General features: G+C 44.0%; 1 protein-coding gene across 5 annotated transcripts in view; it reads right to left on the reverse strand.

The window, feature by feature from the left end:
- BAIAP2 (BAR/IMD domain containing adaptor protein 2) overlaps window positions 1-16,705 on the reverse strand; it is a 137,247-nt gene extending 120,542 nt beyond the window's left edge. For all 5 annotated transcript variants that reach the window (XM_088663014.1, XM_088663016.1, XM_088663019.1 and 2 more), the window contains exon 1: window positions 16,538-16,705. In XM_088663014.1, the coding sequence (XP_088519140.1) occupies window positions 16,538-16,615 (78 nt within the window). In that variant the 5' untranslated portion in view covers window positions 16,616-16,705. The remainder of the gene's footprint in view (window positions 1-16,537) is intronic.
- Between the last annotated feature and the right edge of the window lie 378 nt (window positions 16,706-17,083).

Raw genomic sequence — 17,083 nt, forward strand, 5'->3', positions numbered from 1 at the left:
CTGGTGGTTATCTCATTGTGAGAAGTGAAATGACAGGGAACCAGGCAATCAGAAGGCCGGTGAAGAGGGCCAGAAGGAAAGATGATTGCAGGGAAGCTGCGCGAGAGAGCATGGAAGGACAAGCCTTGTTGAGGCTGTGGTAAAAGGCAAAAAGGTAAAGGACCCCTGGATGGTTAAGTCCAGTCAAAGGCGACTATGGGGTTGCGGCGCTCATCTCACTTTCTGGCTGAGGGAGCTGGCGTTTGTCCACAGACAGCTTTCCAGGTCATGTGGCCAGCATGACTAAACCGCTTCTGGTGCAATGGAACACCATCTGTGACGGAAATCAGAGTGCACGGAAATGCCGTTTACCTTCCCGCTGTAGCGGTACCTATTTATCTACTTGCATTGGCGTACTTTCGAACTGCTAGGTTGGCAGAAGCTGGGACCGAGCAACGGGAGCTCACCCCGTCGCAGGGATTCGAACTGCCAACCTTCTGATCAGCAAGCCCAAGAGGAATGCAACCATAGGAGCTAAATAAAGGGCCGCAGCATGGGAATGTCTCTCTGGCATCACCCAACTACCAGGACCGGAAAGAGCATTCTGTCCTGTAACACTTCCTCTGAGAACTGTCCCCAGCAGGATACTCGGCTGAAAACCAGATCTTCAGGTTTCCTGGTTCAAGCTCCATGATGCCTGACAATGTGACAAGTACAAAGAGGTAAGAAACCTGCTTCATATTTAAACAATGAAATCTTTATTCCAAGCAACTGACATTTTTGCTTATCTGCTTACTAGCCAGAGGATTAACAATGCTCAGGAATGCTACAGAAAGCAGGGGCCTGCTTGTGTAAAAGTAAAAGCCTTTAGAAACCTCTGAAGTGAGAGCTACATTTTGGCAGTTTCCAAATTCCGTGGTATAAAGAGTTCCAGTGTCTGAACTGGTTGATCCTGATTCAGAACTCCACCTCATTATTAATATTTATTGCTCAAACTTACTGCTGTTTACATCGGTCACTCCCAACCCCTTGAATTCAAAACACCACATCCCAGTTTCAGAGGGATGAGTCTTTCCTCAGAGGAGAAACTTAATTGCTGCTTAAGGTCAAGTCCAGTTTGACAGCAATAAGAGGGCTCAGAAAGGACATCCTTTGTTCCTGCCTGTAGCAACACTACCAGCTTAGGAGGATGTAGACAGAGTTACATAACTCAGGAGAATGCTGGTATCTATGCATTGCCAAGTCCCACCATCTGGCACAGATGTTGCATAACTGAAGAAGCCTCTTGGGAGTGTTCAGACTATCACTACTCGTTGGTACACTGCTTTTGTTCCAGGGATCCTGCCCCAACTCCTTAGAAGATGTTGTCACCAACTGCCTTTGCGAGAAGCAAACATGCAATTGGTTTCGCTTAGTTGTACAGTAATTATCTAAAGGAGTGGTCACTACTGGGTATGAGGACTGGAACTCACCTTGCAGGTCACCAAGTCCATGACTCCACTAAAAGTTAAAACATTAGCAGAGAGCCCGCCCGCCCTGTATTTCACAGAAAATAAAGAAAATAAAGTCTTTCGTACAACATCTGCAACTTAATCATTTGAACTGGAGTTGCTAGGGATTGGACCTGAGACTGTTATGAATGCAAAGCACAGGAGCTACCACAAAGCATGGGTAGATCTCCACATAGAATCCCCCAGTTCTCCCCTACTCCCCATACCCCAAAAATCACAACCACAGAAAGCAGGCAACTTGGACTAGACGTGAGAAATTGGTATAGGAAGTGCATGCTTTTTAACTTTCCCTAAACAGAGGCACTGTACCTTGTGTGTTCCCCCGTTTTAACCATCGCAGGTTTGGTTTGTTCCTGGGGACTTTTTATTTTTCTCATGGATTATTATTTCTGGTATTTACACTACCACTATCATGCTGGAAGCCAGTCTAGCTACACCTTAATTTTCCCAAAGGTGCTGTGCTCCCAGAAAGTTTATTATTAAGCTGAAAGTCCAGAGACGATTCTGCCTTTTTTACCTCTTCTGCAGGTAATGAACCATGTAATACATTCAAAGAAATACAGAAAGTGGCCATGAGGCAATTTTCAGTGAAGCGAACATTAGTACTTAGCATGGTTAAGTTCCTTCTCTGTAGGGAGAATTGGGACCCAGAATGTGGGTTTGTTTCTGCCCATCTCACCACTGGCACAAAGTCTTTAAAAAAAACAACACCTTTGAGGATACTTCAGGGGAGAGACAAGCTCCTTGCTCCAGATCAACTCATGCTTAAGTAAGTAATTGTATAGTCATACAATAACAACTAAGGAATAGGAGAGGAACACAGTGATTTCAAAGGAACACGCCTCCTGTGTTCACTACATGAAAGGAAAGGTTCTTTCTGGCCCCTTTAACTAGCACAGGTAAAGGGGAGAAGGGAAATAAACCTAATATGGGGTGAGAAGGCAGGAAAAGCTGGAAAGGAAAGATAGGAGGCCCCTAGACCTTGTGGGGGGGGGAGTATCATACTCCTCTGGGCAATCCTCAGAGATTCAGTGTCCAATAGCCTCCCCCATGCACACAGCGGCACCTGGGACTGCCAGATCCCAATTCTCCCTACAGAGAAGGAACATATCACGGTAAGTACCAACATTCACTTCTCCTTCTTCCGTAGATGGGCCACCACAGTTATCAACATCTTTGAGGACATTCTCGGACTTTGGGCCAATCCAAAACCCAGACAGGTGTACTGATAATGATTTTTCTGGTATGCAAAATGCAGAAAATAGCGATTGGCTGAGTAAACTAGGATGTGGAGGTAAGCACTTTCCTGAGGCCTGCCCCCAGCCCCCCGCTGCTCCCCAGATCTGAAGGGACCCTGATGGGTCTGTGGCAAGCGGGGGAAGGGGTGCTGTGATGGCCGCGGGCAAGCCCAAAGCCTGTCCTAGCCAGGCATTTCCACTCAGGGGTAACTGAAGGCATCCCTGGGAAAAGAAAAATCCCCCCCAAGATGGCGTTCCCGCCTTTTCCTTTTATCTTGCCTAGAGCAGGCAAGAGACCCTTGATGAAGGCAGGGAATGGAACTGCAACAAGAGGCTTGTCTCTCCCCTTAAGTATCCTCAAAGGTTGTTTTTTTTAAAAAAGACTTCCTTCCAGTTGCAAGATGGGCAGAGACAAACCCACATCATGGATCCCAATTCTCTCCTGCGGGAGAAGAAAAAGGAGTCTTGCAATACATTAGTACAGGAATGGGAAACCTGTGGCTGTCTAGATGCTGCTAGACTACAATTCCCATCATCCTTGACCATAGTCTTTGTTTTCTGGGACTAATGGTGGTTGGATGCAGACCAAAGGCCCACCTTGACCAGCTTTCTCCTCCAAACGGCAGCTGGCCTAGAGCATCATTCAGCAACTCTACAGCCACAAAGAGCGGAAGATTGAAATAGGGGTGGGGAACTGGATTTGACCAGTGGGCCAGATTCTTATCCTATCCAATCCTCGTATTGCTGCTGGGAGTTCAACTGATGTCTTCAAGGATCCCTTCCAACTCTACCATTTGATGATTCCTTCTCTACAAATCTAGGATTTTATGATTCCAGGAATAACTGGAGAGCCTTGGGTTCCCCATCCCAGGATTGGTACCATAGATTGACTTTTGTCAGTCCTCATCCATCCATTTTAGTACAAGCATAGTACACACTGAGCAAAAATTTGTTAGCAGATAAGTAAGCAAAAATGCATAGTGGACCATACCACAGCACAGAATGCAGCATTCCTAGTGATGCGTCCATACCCCTTTTCACCCCAACCACCCTCAGCCATTATATTTGCATAACACTTCCTGGGATACACGTGGTTTCAGCCAGAGGCATGCAGGGGTGATCATAAAGCATCACATATACAAAGTGGCATAACTATAGCCTGGGGGCGGGGGCAGGCTCTCTTCTGTCAACCTGCATATCTCCCTCTAGCAGCCAGGATGTGACAGCCACCCACCATTCTAATTTGGCTTCATTTGAAAAAAAGAATCTCTCTTCTTCCCTCTGGACTTTGAGATAATAAGGCAATCAGCTGTTTTGCTTGGGCTGACATTTACTGCATCTGATGCGCAGCAAGTCATGATCAGGAATTCTGGCTACACTCATCCAAAGCAAAGGAAGATTAAGAGGAAAGATGGTTTTTTAAAAATAAATAAATAAATGCCAGGATGAAGCAGCCCACCGCTCTTAACACGTGAAAATGTCTTATTTCCAAAGCCAAACTGGGTAGAAGTTTCCAATAATGGCAAAGCTGAGATATAGCTCCCTGAACAGACCATTAAATTACACTCTTATTATGAAGGGGTTCGCTTTCCTACTTTTAACTCTGGGTGTGTGTGTGTATCTATATATAATATGATCCCCAATGTTGTAATTATACTCACACAAAATTCTAGTACACTTTTAAACACTGTGAATAGGATGTCAAACTCGCATCTCTCCTTGGTGTACATTTCTGATGCGCTGCAGATGTAAATTTTCAGAAAGCACCAGCAGAGGTGATAAGACTCCTATCGGTGCCACAATGATATCTGTTCTGTTACAAAGAAGTCCACCAGGATGAGTCACAGTAGAGGGGGAGGTAGGATTACGTTGGCGGTAGGTGCCAAGCTTTCTCCATCTCCCCCTGTAATTATTCCACATGTGTAGGCAAGCCAATTGTGGTGGCAGCAGTGGAGAAAGGGAGGCTGACAGCTCCTTCCACTATCTCATTAAGTGTAATCATTCTGAGGGAGAGCTCTGGTAATCGTAGTTCTCTAGAATCAGAGCCTTTTTAAGAAGGGTGGCTTAGGAAAGACTACCATGTGGAAGCAGAAAGCTGAAGCTCATTTGATAAGTGCTGCAGAAAGTAGCTGGTTTCCTAACTGCATCCCCAACAGCGGAGGGAAGGCAGCTAGATATTGCTGTAGCCTTCCTTAGAATACCAGGTTCAGCTACAGCAGGCATCCCCAAACTGCGGCCCTCCAGATGTTTTGGCCTACAACTCCCATGATCCCTAGCTAACAGGACCAGTGGTCGGGGAAGATGGGAATTGTAGTCCAAAACATCTGGAGGGCCGAAGTTTGGGGATGCCTGAGCTACAGCATAGTTAAAGGTAAAGGGACCCCTGACAATTACGGTAAGTCCAGTTGCAGACGACTCTGGGGTGCAGAACCCATCTCGCTTTACAGGCCGAGGGAACCGGCATTTGTCCCCTTCCGCAGAGTTTTTCCGGGTCATGTGGCCAGCATGACTAAGCCGCTTCTGGCGAAGCCAGAGCAGCACACGGAAACGCCGTTTACCTTCCCGTCGGAGCGGTACCTATTTATCTACTTGCACTGTGTGCTTTCGAACTGGCAGGAGCTGGGACCGAACAACGGGAGCTCACTCTGTCGCGGGGATTTGAACCGCCGACCTTAGTGAGCATTACATGGGAGAAGTGAGAGCAGTAGACCAGGAGTCAACATGGGCCTTTGTCATTTGGGGAATATGCTCCAAACCACACCAATGGCAGCAATCAAATATACTGTATGTAGAAGCGCCTTTTCTTCCATCCATGTACAACATTAAACTTTTGCAACTTATCAATGGAACACAAGAGAAAGAACATACATAGGTATACATTACTGGCTAAGCCAAATCAAACAGAACACATGAAGAGTTTGGACAGCATAATAGAATAACAGTAGCTAAAAACTCTAATAGAGATGGAGTCAAGGCTTCTGTTCTCTCTAGCATTCCTGATCCTGGAGACCCATACTATGGTCCATGAATTGATTCCACCAAGGTCTTAATAGGATCACTGTTGAGGTTGGGGGGGGCAAGAAAAAGGGGTGGTATATGCTCGATCTCGCTAGATAAACAGACTTCAGAATAAAGGGTCAGGAGAACTGTTGAAAGATCCCACATTCCACCATTTATCCAAGATTGTCTTCTCTCTCTAGAATGATCAGCTACTGATAAAATATCCAGCTGGTGTCACTCAATATAGAAAGATGAACGCATGGATTTCTGAACGCAGCTATCCAAGTGAAGCAATCAACCCTAGAAGGCATACCACGACCAAATGCTATCATGATAAATGGAAAGCCAAGAGCAAGATGAAATGCAACAGATTACCGGAAACAGACAAATTCACTGCCAATCTAACAAGCTTAGAAGAGAACTTTCCATCTGGCAAGCTGCACATTCTGTTCCTACTTCCTGTAGAAGTTAGGATCACCCTTATGGCTTGCATAAGTTGGATCTGTTGGTATTTCTTACTGAAACCATCCTCAGTAAAGCTTATGGTGACTTCCAACCAGAAGATGCTCCGCAAAGTACGGTAGTCCTACAGATGACCATGCAGTTGGGGGAATTGGCTTTCTCTTTAAGATCAAAATATTGGGTAGTATTCAACTAGGTTTTTAACTAAAGGTAGACCCATTGAAATTAATGAGAAATTAATAAATTTAACTAAGGGCTCATCTACATTTCCACTTATCCCTTGCCTAGAAAGTACGGGTCCAAGTGGTTTTCCACTTTGCCACATGCTTTCTAGGCACAGGTCTGAGCAGTTTTGGCTTTGCCCCGTTGCTTTCCCCCCAGAAAACACACTCTTTAGTGCGAAACTGGAACAAATGGCAATCCTCTGAAAACCCAGTTGCTGCTTGGTCTAATTTAGCAGCAAGGCATACGGAGGTGTGGATATGCCCAAAGTTAAATTCAGTCATTAATTTCAATGGGTCTGCTCTGAAGAAAACATAACAAAATGCAGGGTTTATTTTTAAGTCTTTTTAATTCCCTGACAAACATATGACATGAACGTGTGAATCTCATTCAGAAAGAAAACCTGGAATACCATCACATAAGAATTGGTAGCAAATTCCATCTCTATCAACTTTTGCAATTAGATAAACATAGCTTTTTAAGTCATTATTAAACTTCAGAGATCATACACTCTGGAGCACAACACCAACACCTCCTTATATTTACATAAAGGACATAATTTGGCCAGAGCCGATTAACTGCTTTGGGTGAGAGATGCACAGATGCTAGCAGAGGCAAATATGAGAATTAGTGTCCAACAATATGTGGAGGGTCACAGATTCCCTACTTTCCAGTTTAAACAGATTTGAATTATTTAAAGTAGCAGAACAGCTATAGCATGAAAAATATTGACAAATCTCTATGCATATAAATTGCTCACACACTAGACAGAACAATGTAAGTCAAGACATCCTTTAATTTGAATATTTGGCAGCAAATATATCAGGGTGCCATGGAGCCATGGTGTCATTTCTACAAAGACACCAAACAAAATAATGGTCTTGCATGAAGTTTCTCACATGGTCTATTTCAGGCATCCCCAAACTTCGGCCCTCCAGATGTTTTGGACTACAATTCCCATCATCCCTGACCACTGGTCCTGTTAGCTAGGGGTCATGGGAGTTGTAGGCCAAAACATCTGGAGGGCCGCAGTTTGGGGATGCCTGGTCTATTTCATGGCTGGATGGCTATTCTTAGTTTTGAAGTGGAAATAAGATTGTGCCAAATCCTGGAGCCATTTGCATTCTCCAAAAAAAAAAAACCCACAAAAAAACCAACTGGAGTTCAGATAAAGGGTACGAAACTATTATCTTACACCCCTAAACTCGCACATATTACTTAACCTCCGTTGAACAAGAAGAGATGCAATGTTACAAAAGACTGGGGTTTCTTTTGATCTTCCTAACCAATACGGTTTAAGAACGGAAAGTGTCTTTGCTTTTTATAATTATCATCTGCCATGTTACTGCACAGAATTCATCATCTTTTGTTGAAATCTGTTCCTGTACTTAACATGCATAAATAGCAGAAGAAGAAAGCAAACAGGACGTTCACACAGTAAGCCAAACCTGGGCATTTCAACGGCCCCCTTTTATTGGCTGAAGTCCAATCAACTGTGTTGCAGTACAAACAAGTTCATGGGTTTGACCCTCAGTGCATTACACTCAATGTTCTATCAGCTATGTTTCAGGCATGCTGTAAACTTCCAAAGTGTATAGGAACATGAACAGCAGATGGTTGTAGACATTGCCTTTCAAACTGTAACATTGACGATTTCACAGAAATATAAACAACTAGAAGAAGAAAAATGACGGAAGGATGCTGTTGATTCCAGCTCAGACCTCCCCTTCTTCTGTTAGGTATTTTGCTTAACCTTTTAACTTCCATTCCTAACTGTCACCAAAGCTACATAAGGGTAACTGTCCCTGCCTACATTCCCTGCCCAAACTGGCTCTGAGAGAGTGGGGAGAACCCACAGAAAAGCATGCAAGGGGGAAGAGAGGGTGGGTCATTACATCTGGCAAACAGAAAAACTCACTGATGGAACAATGATCAAAGTGCTACACTGAATTCCTCCCATGTACATTACATTACTCTGTAAAGTACCATGTATGGCTAATGACAGAGCAGCAGCAACAATTGGTATGTCCCCATTTCTAACAGCCTGCAAGAAATTAAAACTGAACATTGGCTAAAGGAGAATATTTTGGATGGGTGTTACTGTATACTTAAATTGTAGAGTTGGAAGGTACCCTAAGGGTGATCTGGTCCAACCCCCTGCAATGCAGGAATCTCAGCTAAAGCATCCATGACAGAAGGCCATCCAACCTCTGCTTAAAAACCTCCAAGGAAGGAGAGTTAACCACCTCCCGAGGGAGTCCATTCCACTGTTGAGCAGTTCTTACTGTCAGAAAGTTCTTTCTGGCGTTTAGTCAGGATCTCTTTTCTTGTAATGTGGATCCATTGGTTTGGGTCCTAGTCTCTGGAGCAGGAGCTTGCTCCATCCTCCATGTGACAGCCCTTTAGATATTTGAAGATGGCTATCATGTTTACCAGGCTAAACATACCCAACTCCCTCAACTGTTCCTCATAAGGTTTGGTTTCCAGACCCTTGATCATCTTGGTTGCCCTCCTCTGAATGCCTTTCCAGCTTGTCAATATCCTCCTTAAATTGTGGTGCCCAGTTTGGTGTCATCTGAAGATTTGATGAGCATCCACTCAATATCATTTTCAAAGTTGTTTATAATGATGTTGAACAACAACAACCTCAGGACAGAACCTTGTGGCATCCCATGTGTCACTTTTTTCTAGGATGCTGAGGAACCATTACTGAGCACTCTTTGGGTTCGGCCAGTAAACCAGCTTCAAATCCACCTAACAGTTTTTGAAACCCATGCTGGTTCTTAGTAATGACAGCATCCTTTTCTAAGTGTTCACTTTTTAATTATCTGTTCTAGGACTTTTCCTGGTATCGATGTCAAGCTCACTGGTCGATAGTTACCTAGGCCTGGATCATTTCAAACACTGCGAAAGATCCTTTCATATGTAGTACTAATCACTATACTGTACACTGTGCTACAAGTTCATTAGTTTAACTTAATAGGTTATAACCTTATTTGTGAAACCTGCTGTCCTTTCAACCACATCTAATTTAATTGTTCAAAAGAATCTCGTACACTGGAAGAGTTATGTGAATTCTCTGACAGCACAATCCAGTGCACGTCTACTTGGGAATCAGCCCCATAGAATTCAGTGGGTCTTATTAAAATGTAAACATGCACAAGACTGCAGTCCCTGCAACCTAAGTCCAACAGAGATTGAAAGGTGATGGAGTTTTGCTTCCATACACTAGCCCCGACTATGTTTCCCTTTTTTATTATTTGTGGTAGAGAAGCTTTAGGCAATTTTCCCCTCTGATCCCAGCACAAAGATATAAAAAAGGGAGGCAAATAATTCTTAGAAATCTGCATCTGCCAAGTTAAATAATTCCAGTCCTTGCCAGCACGGCAAGGACAAGCAAGATCACAATAGCCCTGTTCCTGAACTCCCAGAGAAATCGTTACCTTTGCTGCAAACATGCCATTAGCACAGCTCTTCAAAAGACAACAACTTTAACAGGAGCGACTATAATTCAGAAGCAATGGCCCTTGGAGACCCCAGTGTTTTATTATTTCAGAGGACGGGCCGAATCCAGTTTACTTGTTCAGCCACATTTCTCTTCCTGTTTGCTTAGCTTAAGCACTCACAATCTTCAAGTCACCCAACTTGCCCCAGCTCACTTATTAGGGCAATCTTTCAACAAGAGACCATTCATTCAGACCGCAAGTGAAGAGTCTGCCAACATGATCTCCAACACAAGCTTAACCATTTTTATGTAACTGTGACTAAAAATGTTTCAGCAAGTAGCAGCAGGGGTTTGATTAAATTTAAAACATGTCCCCATTAAGGCACAAGAGAACAAAAAGGTGTTGCTTCAGAATTAGCTTGCTATACGTTGGAAAATAACCATCCTGGCCACAAATGCCATTGCAAGCTGTTACAGACAGGATTGGGAGAAGATCTATGTAATCATGTAACCAATTCACATTTATCCCCCTGTATGTTTACTGTATGGTTTTCCCAGTAGTGATGTACGGAAGTGAGAGCTGGACCACAAAGAAGGCTGATCGCTGAAGAATTGATGCTTTTGAATTATGGTGCTGGAGGAGACTCTTGAGAGTCCCATGGACTGCGAGAAGGTCAAACCTATCCATTCTGAAGGAAATCAGCCCTGAGTGCTCACTAGAAGGACAGATCCTGAAGCTAAGGCTCCAATACTTTGGCCACCTCATGAGAAGAGAAGACTCCCTGGAAAAGACCCTGATGTTGGGAAAGATTGAGGGCACTAGGAGAAGGGGACGACAGAGGACAAGATGGTTGGACAGTGTTCTTGAAGCTACCAACATGAGTCTGACCAAACTGCGGGAGGCAGTGGAAGACAGGAGTGCCTGGCGTGCTCTGGTCCATGGGGTCACAAACAGTCAGACACGACTAAACGACTAAATGTTTACTGAACCTTCTGAAATGTAATGGTGAGATATTTAAAATGAAGTCAAACCAACAACTCATGTTTTGCTAAATAACGCACATGATAGGAGCTGAAGCTCACAAAAGTTTTCCTATAAACTTGCTAGAGCGGGAAGACATAGCTATATACTGTATTCTCCTACCTCCCTGGGCACACCCTCTTCCTCTTTTCATCTCTTTCTGCTCTGCCAGCAATGCGAGAGCATCTGCTTTTAAGATAGACTTAAGTGCGTCTTTGTAATCGAATTACCATTTTAAGCCTGCCTGAACAAAGCTGCTGTATCTATTACTCTTCAACAAGTGTTCTGAGCGAGTAAATGTTATTTTTACTTTTTACAAGACTTGTTTGTGTAATTGTTGTTTTAAGGGAGAGAAAAGGGGGGAATCCAGTCTGCCTTAAAGCATCCTGGATTACTTAAACTAAAAGGCTAAAAACTAACCTAAGCTTCCCTTTTAAGATGTAAAGGGATGGCACCTTGTTGAACTCGCAAACGTGAGGAAGGGTGGGTAACATTTTCCTAGCATCTATTCACACCAACAGTTATAAGTATTGTATAGTGTCTCCCGTATTCTCCTCTTGTACAGAATGCCTCACCTATGTCCCTTCTACAGTATTAACAACTGGCCATGCAAACTAACAGAGAATCCAAGGCTATGCACACCATGTAGTATTTCATCAAGAGACCCACTGGTGCCATATAATGAATGTCTGATTTGGAAAATCCCTAGTTCAAATCTTGTTCTTGGGTAAACTTCTCTTAAACTCAGCTTTTACCCACCACCAATTTGGGACTAATAGTACTGACACTTGCCAAGAATTACACAGCTATGACAAACAAGTCTAAATGCTTTAAACACACTTTACAAATGCTAAATTACCATCTATCATCATTAACACAGGGATACACCCAAAGGTAACATCCACTGAAGTTCTTTTGAAAATTAGTTGCCCATGAAAGGCAGCCAAGAGGAAATGCGTTGTAAGAGGACACAAACCACGGACAACAATGAGGTCACTTGTGAAGATTACAGATACGTAGTCGTGTAGGTCTGACGCAGTCAAAACAAAACAAAAAAATCCTTCCGGTAGCACCTTAGAGACCAACTACCGGTAAGTTTGTCATAGGTATGAGCTTTCGTGTGCATGCACACTTCGTCAGATACACTGAAACAGAAGTCACCAGACCCTTATGTATAGTCAGAGGGTGGGGAGGGGTATTACTCAGAAGGGTGGTGGGAATGGGTGATTGATGGTAAACCTGTTGGTGACTGTTAACGACTGCAATTGGTCTGCAAGACAAACTTAGTTGGTCTCTAAGGTGCTACTGGAAGGATTTTATTTTGTTTTGACTTGTGAAGATGTGTTCATAAAGCTAGAGAAATTAATGAACAAGTGGTAACTGCCCAAAAGAGAGCTCCTTCCAGCATGTCCAGAGGGATGTAACCTCCTGCTCTGTGTAGCTCAGAGAATATCTGTGGTATTTGCATAGCCTTACCCTTATTCCTAGTTGTCGTAGGCATTGCCATAGTGCTTACCTCCCTTCTGTCCATCTACCATATACCATGTAGTTGTCTACAGCTGTTTTTAATAAGCATTACTACATAAATACGTTTGTGTTTGGCTTGCAACTGGGTCTCTCAGCTCCAGGCTCAACACTACCAGTCCTGACAATGCAATTGGATTATCACAACTATTGCCATGGAGTGTGAAGTGACCAGATCCTACCAATGAAAACTACTTGTGAAATGCACAAAGGGGCTGTTATTCAGCTGAAGCTACACTAGTCAAGTGTAATGACACACTTTGGTTGCTAGTATAAAAAAGGACAGCCTGTGGATGGTTGTTTACAATACTTGTGCTGGGAGAAAAAGCATTTTGAAATTTACAGCAAGCATATCCAACTAAAGATATTTCTTTTTTTTCTTTTTCTTTTTTTCTTTTCGTAATTGTATGTTTTTGTTGTGTTTTGTTGTGTCCTTTGTATGATTGTATCTGTATATTGCTATCTTGTATCTTTAAAAAAAATAAAAAAATATTTTAAAAAAAGATAGATTTAAGAACAAACACAATATTCTGTACTTGGCAAGTGAGGCAGAAACTTTTGCCTCACTAGCTGCAAAGTAGCAGTGACACATAATTGTGCTGCTGTTCCAGACTCCTAAACAAACAAAGGGTTCATACTAAATATCACACAGAGCTCTCTGTAGCTAGACCAGTCCCCCAGTAAGCCAGGGATGGAGAATCTGTGACCCTTCAGATGTTGGTGGAGTTCAACACCCACCATCCCCAGCCATGGACCATGCTAGCTGGGGCTAATGGGATTTGGAGGGTCACCCTACATCATCTCCAGTGTAAGCCATTGGCCTATCCCATAGTTATCATTCACACTCTTTATGGACAAAGGGATGCCTATACCATATGCCTATGGCTGTAAAAGCAGGGAGAATTTAATCCCATCCAAAGAGTTGCCACTCTTCTTTGAACAGTTTCCGTATCACAAACAGCTTTCAAAATTCCCACCCCCAGTTTCAAAAGCACTTTGCCATGTAGCTTGGGACAGTCTGAGAGGGTTACTTCCATGGCTCTTTGGATCCTGGCCAATCTATGAAACCAAGAAATGTATCAGCCTGTTCATAACAATCATAATGCGGAAGGGGGAAACAAGTGGGAGGTAGATTCACTCTCTCATCAAATAAATAATTTTCAATGGCTAAGGATGGCTCTCCTATCAAGCAATGCACAAAGGTGGGGCACAGGAGGGGGGGAGATGACAAGAAAGGCAGCTTTAAGACATCCTGCAAGGTTAAATGGTGCGAGCCTAATAATTGAGGCATTTCATGCTTTTCACAGATAACTTAATGTTGTAATCATTTAAAGAGATGAACAGAGACTGCAAAGGCTGACCCCAGACAATAGTGCAAATGGCTCCAGTTTAATGCATGAGAGCCGCATTACATTCTCAAGTTAGCAAGACTTTTTATTAAGAGTTCCTCATAAGGCCTGGTGGAGCAGAACCATTTTAATTTGCCCTCGTTCTTACAGCAGAAGAATATTTTCAGTTAGCTGTCAAACTCAAAAGGTAGGGAGAGGGAAAATATTCCAGAGCTTCATTAATCCCCAACAGAACCACAGCCATAGAACTAATTACGGTCTTAACAATAAGGTTGCTTGTGGAAGTGTGCCTAACTTAAAAACAAAGGCCAAGGGTATTTCAAAGCAAATAATTGGCCCAACTTAACCACTCTCGCAACAAACTTGGAATCTGATATAGATCAGCTTCAGCCCCCCTTTGAGCCTTTATGACAAAGCAGAAACTGCTCCATTGTCTCTGGGTGCCATTGGGAGCAAGGGGACAGGAGCAAATATTTACATGAGAAATTCCAACACTCCATGCTCAACAAAGGAGGTGCGCTTCTTGTTCCAGGTGATATGATGCCAGAAGCACTACCTCAACAACACCATCTGTACACATAGGTGACAATTCCTGCATCTGAAATATGTGCAGGTGGAAGAACATTTACATGTGGCATAGGCACTGGGGATATCAGGCTTGCACTGTGTAACAGCACCTCTACTATTTTATTTTTTTAAAAAAAACAGAACACCATGTACATATGCCTTGGGACAGCAGATTTTGAACAACTGCCCAGAAATTATCAAGTAACTGGTGTGTGTTTACTGAGGGACACGTGCTTTTGAATGGCATGATATTTAACTAGATATTATCCCGGCATAAACGAACATAATATTGGCCAATTTTGTATGACAATATCTGAAAGTAACACACACACACACATTAAGGGCCTCTATCAATCCAGGGCCCCTTTAACTCAAGTAGTTCTTTCTTTCTATTGTTCTTCGTTTACTTAAATAGACTCAAACATGTTACATGAGCCAGCAGATTAAACCTTAGGATAAAAAGGGAAGTGTGCCATTATTTAAAGCAAGAAACAGCGTTTATTTAGGTACCACATGCCTCCACGCTGATTTGACTTAGCAGAGAAGTAGTTTAGTAAGGGAACATTTATAATTAAAACTATTCAACAGAAGCCTTGGAAGATCTACTTAGAAAGCCATGAACAGCTGCAAAGAACTCCAAGTCTCCAAATTCAGAAGAATCCAACAGTTTTAGAGTTAAAGACACCCTAGCAAATTGACGGATTCTCTAGAATTAATGGAAAGGTCATGTCCGAAGATGCACTTAAAAATTTTAAGCCATACAAAACATATACCTGTACTCAGGGGGAGAGAACCCTGCTTCCTTCTCCGTTCTCATCTATTCTCTTTCCTCTGTTACAGGCTGCAATCCTGCACTCATTTACCTTGGCCTGACTAGCATTGAAATGAGTAGGACTGACTTCCTAGTACTAGTCAAGGATTGTGTATAGGATTATTTTGTGAATTATCCTTTGTGAATTACCCTTGCCCAGGATAGGAACTGCCTGGAATCTAGTATAGGAGACCAGGTTTACATACCAGAGAGAAAAAGTTCATTCTTAAAAAAAAAAAAGACTCCTACACACAAGTCACCTATCGGCTCTGCCCTTACATAAGACATCTTCCTATACCCATTTTAGAACAAAACCAATTTGTTTCCCCTATTTAGAAAGAAAAAAAGAAAAAAAGGGGGGGGAGAGAGAATAGGCCAAACATGTTAGCATGGGAGGGAAGGAACCTTATTTAAAAATGAATAAACAGTACTTTCGTAATAATATCTGACAAAGAAAAAGCAAATTACTGCTTCAGGCAAATCTAACTAGCATTAGCCAGTTGGAATAATTAACAAGTTAAGATACTGGTATTTGCCCTACAAACAGGGATTCTTTTGAAACAAATCAAGTATTGTACTAAAAACAAACTCATTTTGGGGGGGAAATGGGGGGGTTAGGAGAAAAGTTGCTGGTTTGCTTTAAATAAATAAATAAATAAACAAATGACTCTCCTAATTGGGGCTCTTTTTCTCCGGGGAAGACTTAGACATGTGTACAACACACACTTCTCACCAAGTCCTTTACAAAACTCTCTCGCCTTAGGAAGGTATGATATTCTAGCCATCCCCACCTTATAACCTCAGAGGAAAGCAGTATTAAATTAAGGAGTTCGGGATAGGATTGGGGCGGCGGGGGAGGGAGCTTCCCGTAGTTACAAAACGATCGGTATAAAGAGGACTATCTCGGCACTTGGACGGATACAGGAGAAGGTAACCAAGGCACTCTTGTTATGCAAGCCAGGTGTTTTAAAATCATTGTTTCCAGGGCAAAAAGGCGCTTAGAACCACCCGACGCATACCCAGGATAATGAAATAACTAGAAATTCGATTTGGGGGGGGGGGGGGAGAGAGAGAGAGAGAGAGAGAGAGAGAGAGAGAGAGAGAGGAGAAATGTAGGTGAAAAGAGGGAGGAAGCGAGGAAAGCTACAAAATCTTGCAACAGGTGAGTGCCACTCGGCAAGGCACACAAAGCAAAGCTGGCGTGCGGCGCCAGCCCCGGTACCAGGCAGCGGCAGGGGGAAGGTGTGCGCAAAACAGGGAGTCCCGGTGCAGCTGAAAGAGCCACATTTGGGGAGGGGGGAGGGAAAGGAAGAGACTCGGAAGATGAAAGGCTACTCCAGAAGCAAAGGAATGCAACGCTGCCCCCCCGCACCCCCCCTCCCCAGAGCTCCGGACGCTCAGGTCTTACCTTGTAGACATTCTCGGTGATCCGATGCACCTCCTCCGAGCGCGACATGACGGTGCCGGGGGCTCCGGGAAGCACCATAGACCAAGGCAGGGGGCGCAGAGCTCAAGCCGAGAGCAGCGCGCGGGAGAAACCGGGAACGCTGCAGCTAAGATCCGAGTACGTTGCAGCGCGGCAGGGAAAGGCGCCGACGTTTTTATACCGCCTCCCAGGAGCCAGGCTCATCCCACGGCAAGCCGCCTCCGCCTCCGCCCGCCCCCGGCCCCGCCTGCTCTTGTATCGCTCTGCCCTGGCGGCAGCCTCTAGGAGCGCAGCCTGGGAAAGGCGGGGAATCGGGAAGGAAGGCGGGTAGGTGGGTGGGTGGGAGCGGGAGGCAGGACAGAGGCAGCGAAGGGGCCGCGGGGAAAGACGGGCGGGAATCGCGGCTGCCGGGTGTTGCTCGCACAAAGCAGCGCGCGCGCGCACACACACACATGCATACATTCAGCCACGCATTGCCTGCATCCAGAACAACAGCGGTCTGCTTCCCAGTCCACGCATGTCGGCGTT

This window comes from Zootoca vivipara, chromosome 2, assembly GCF_965207765.1.
Source record: "Zootoca vivipara chromosome 2, rZooViv2.hap1.1, whole genome shotgun sequence".
In the NCBI taxonomy this organism is placed as follows: domain Eukaryota; kingdom Metazoa; phylum Chordata; class Lepidosauria; order Squamata; family Lacertidae; genus Zootoca; species Zootoca vivipara.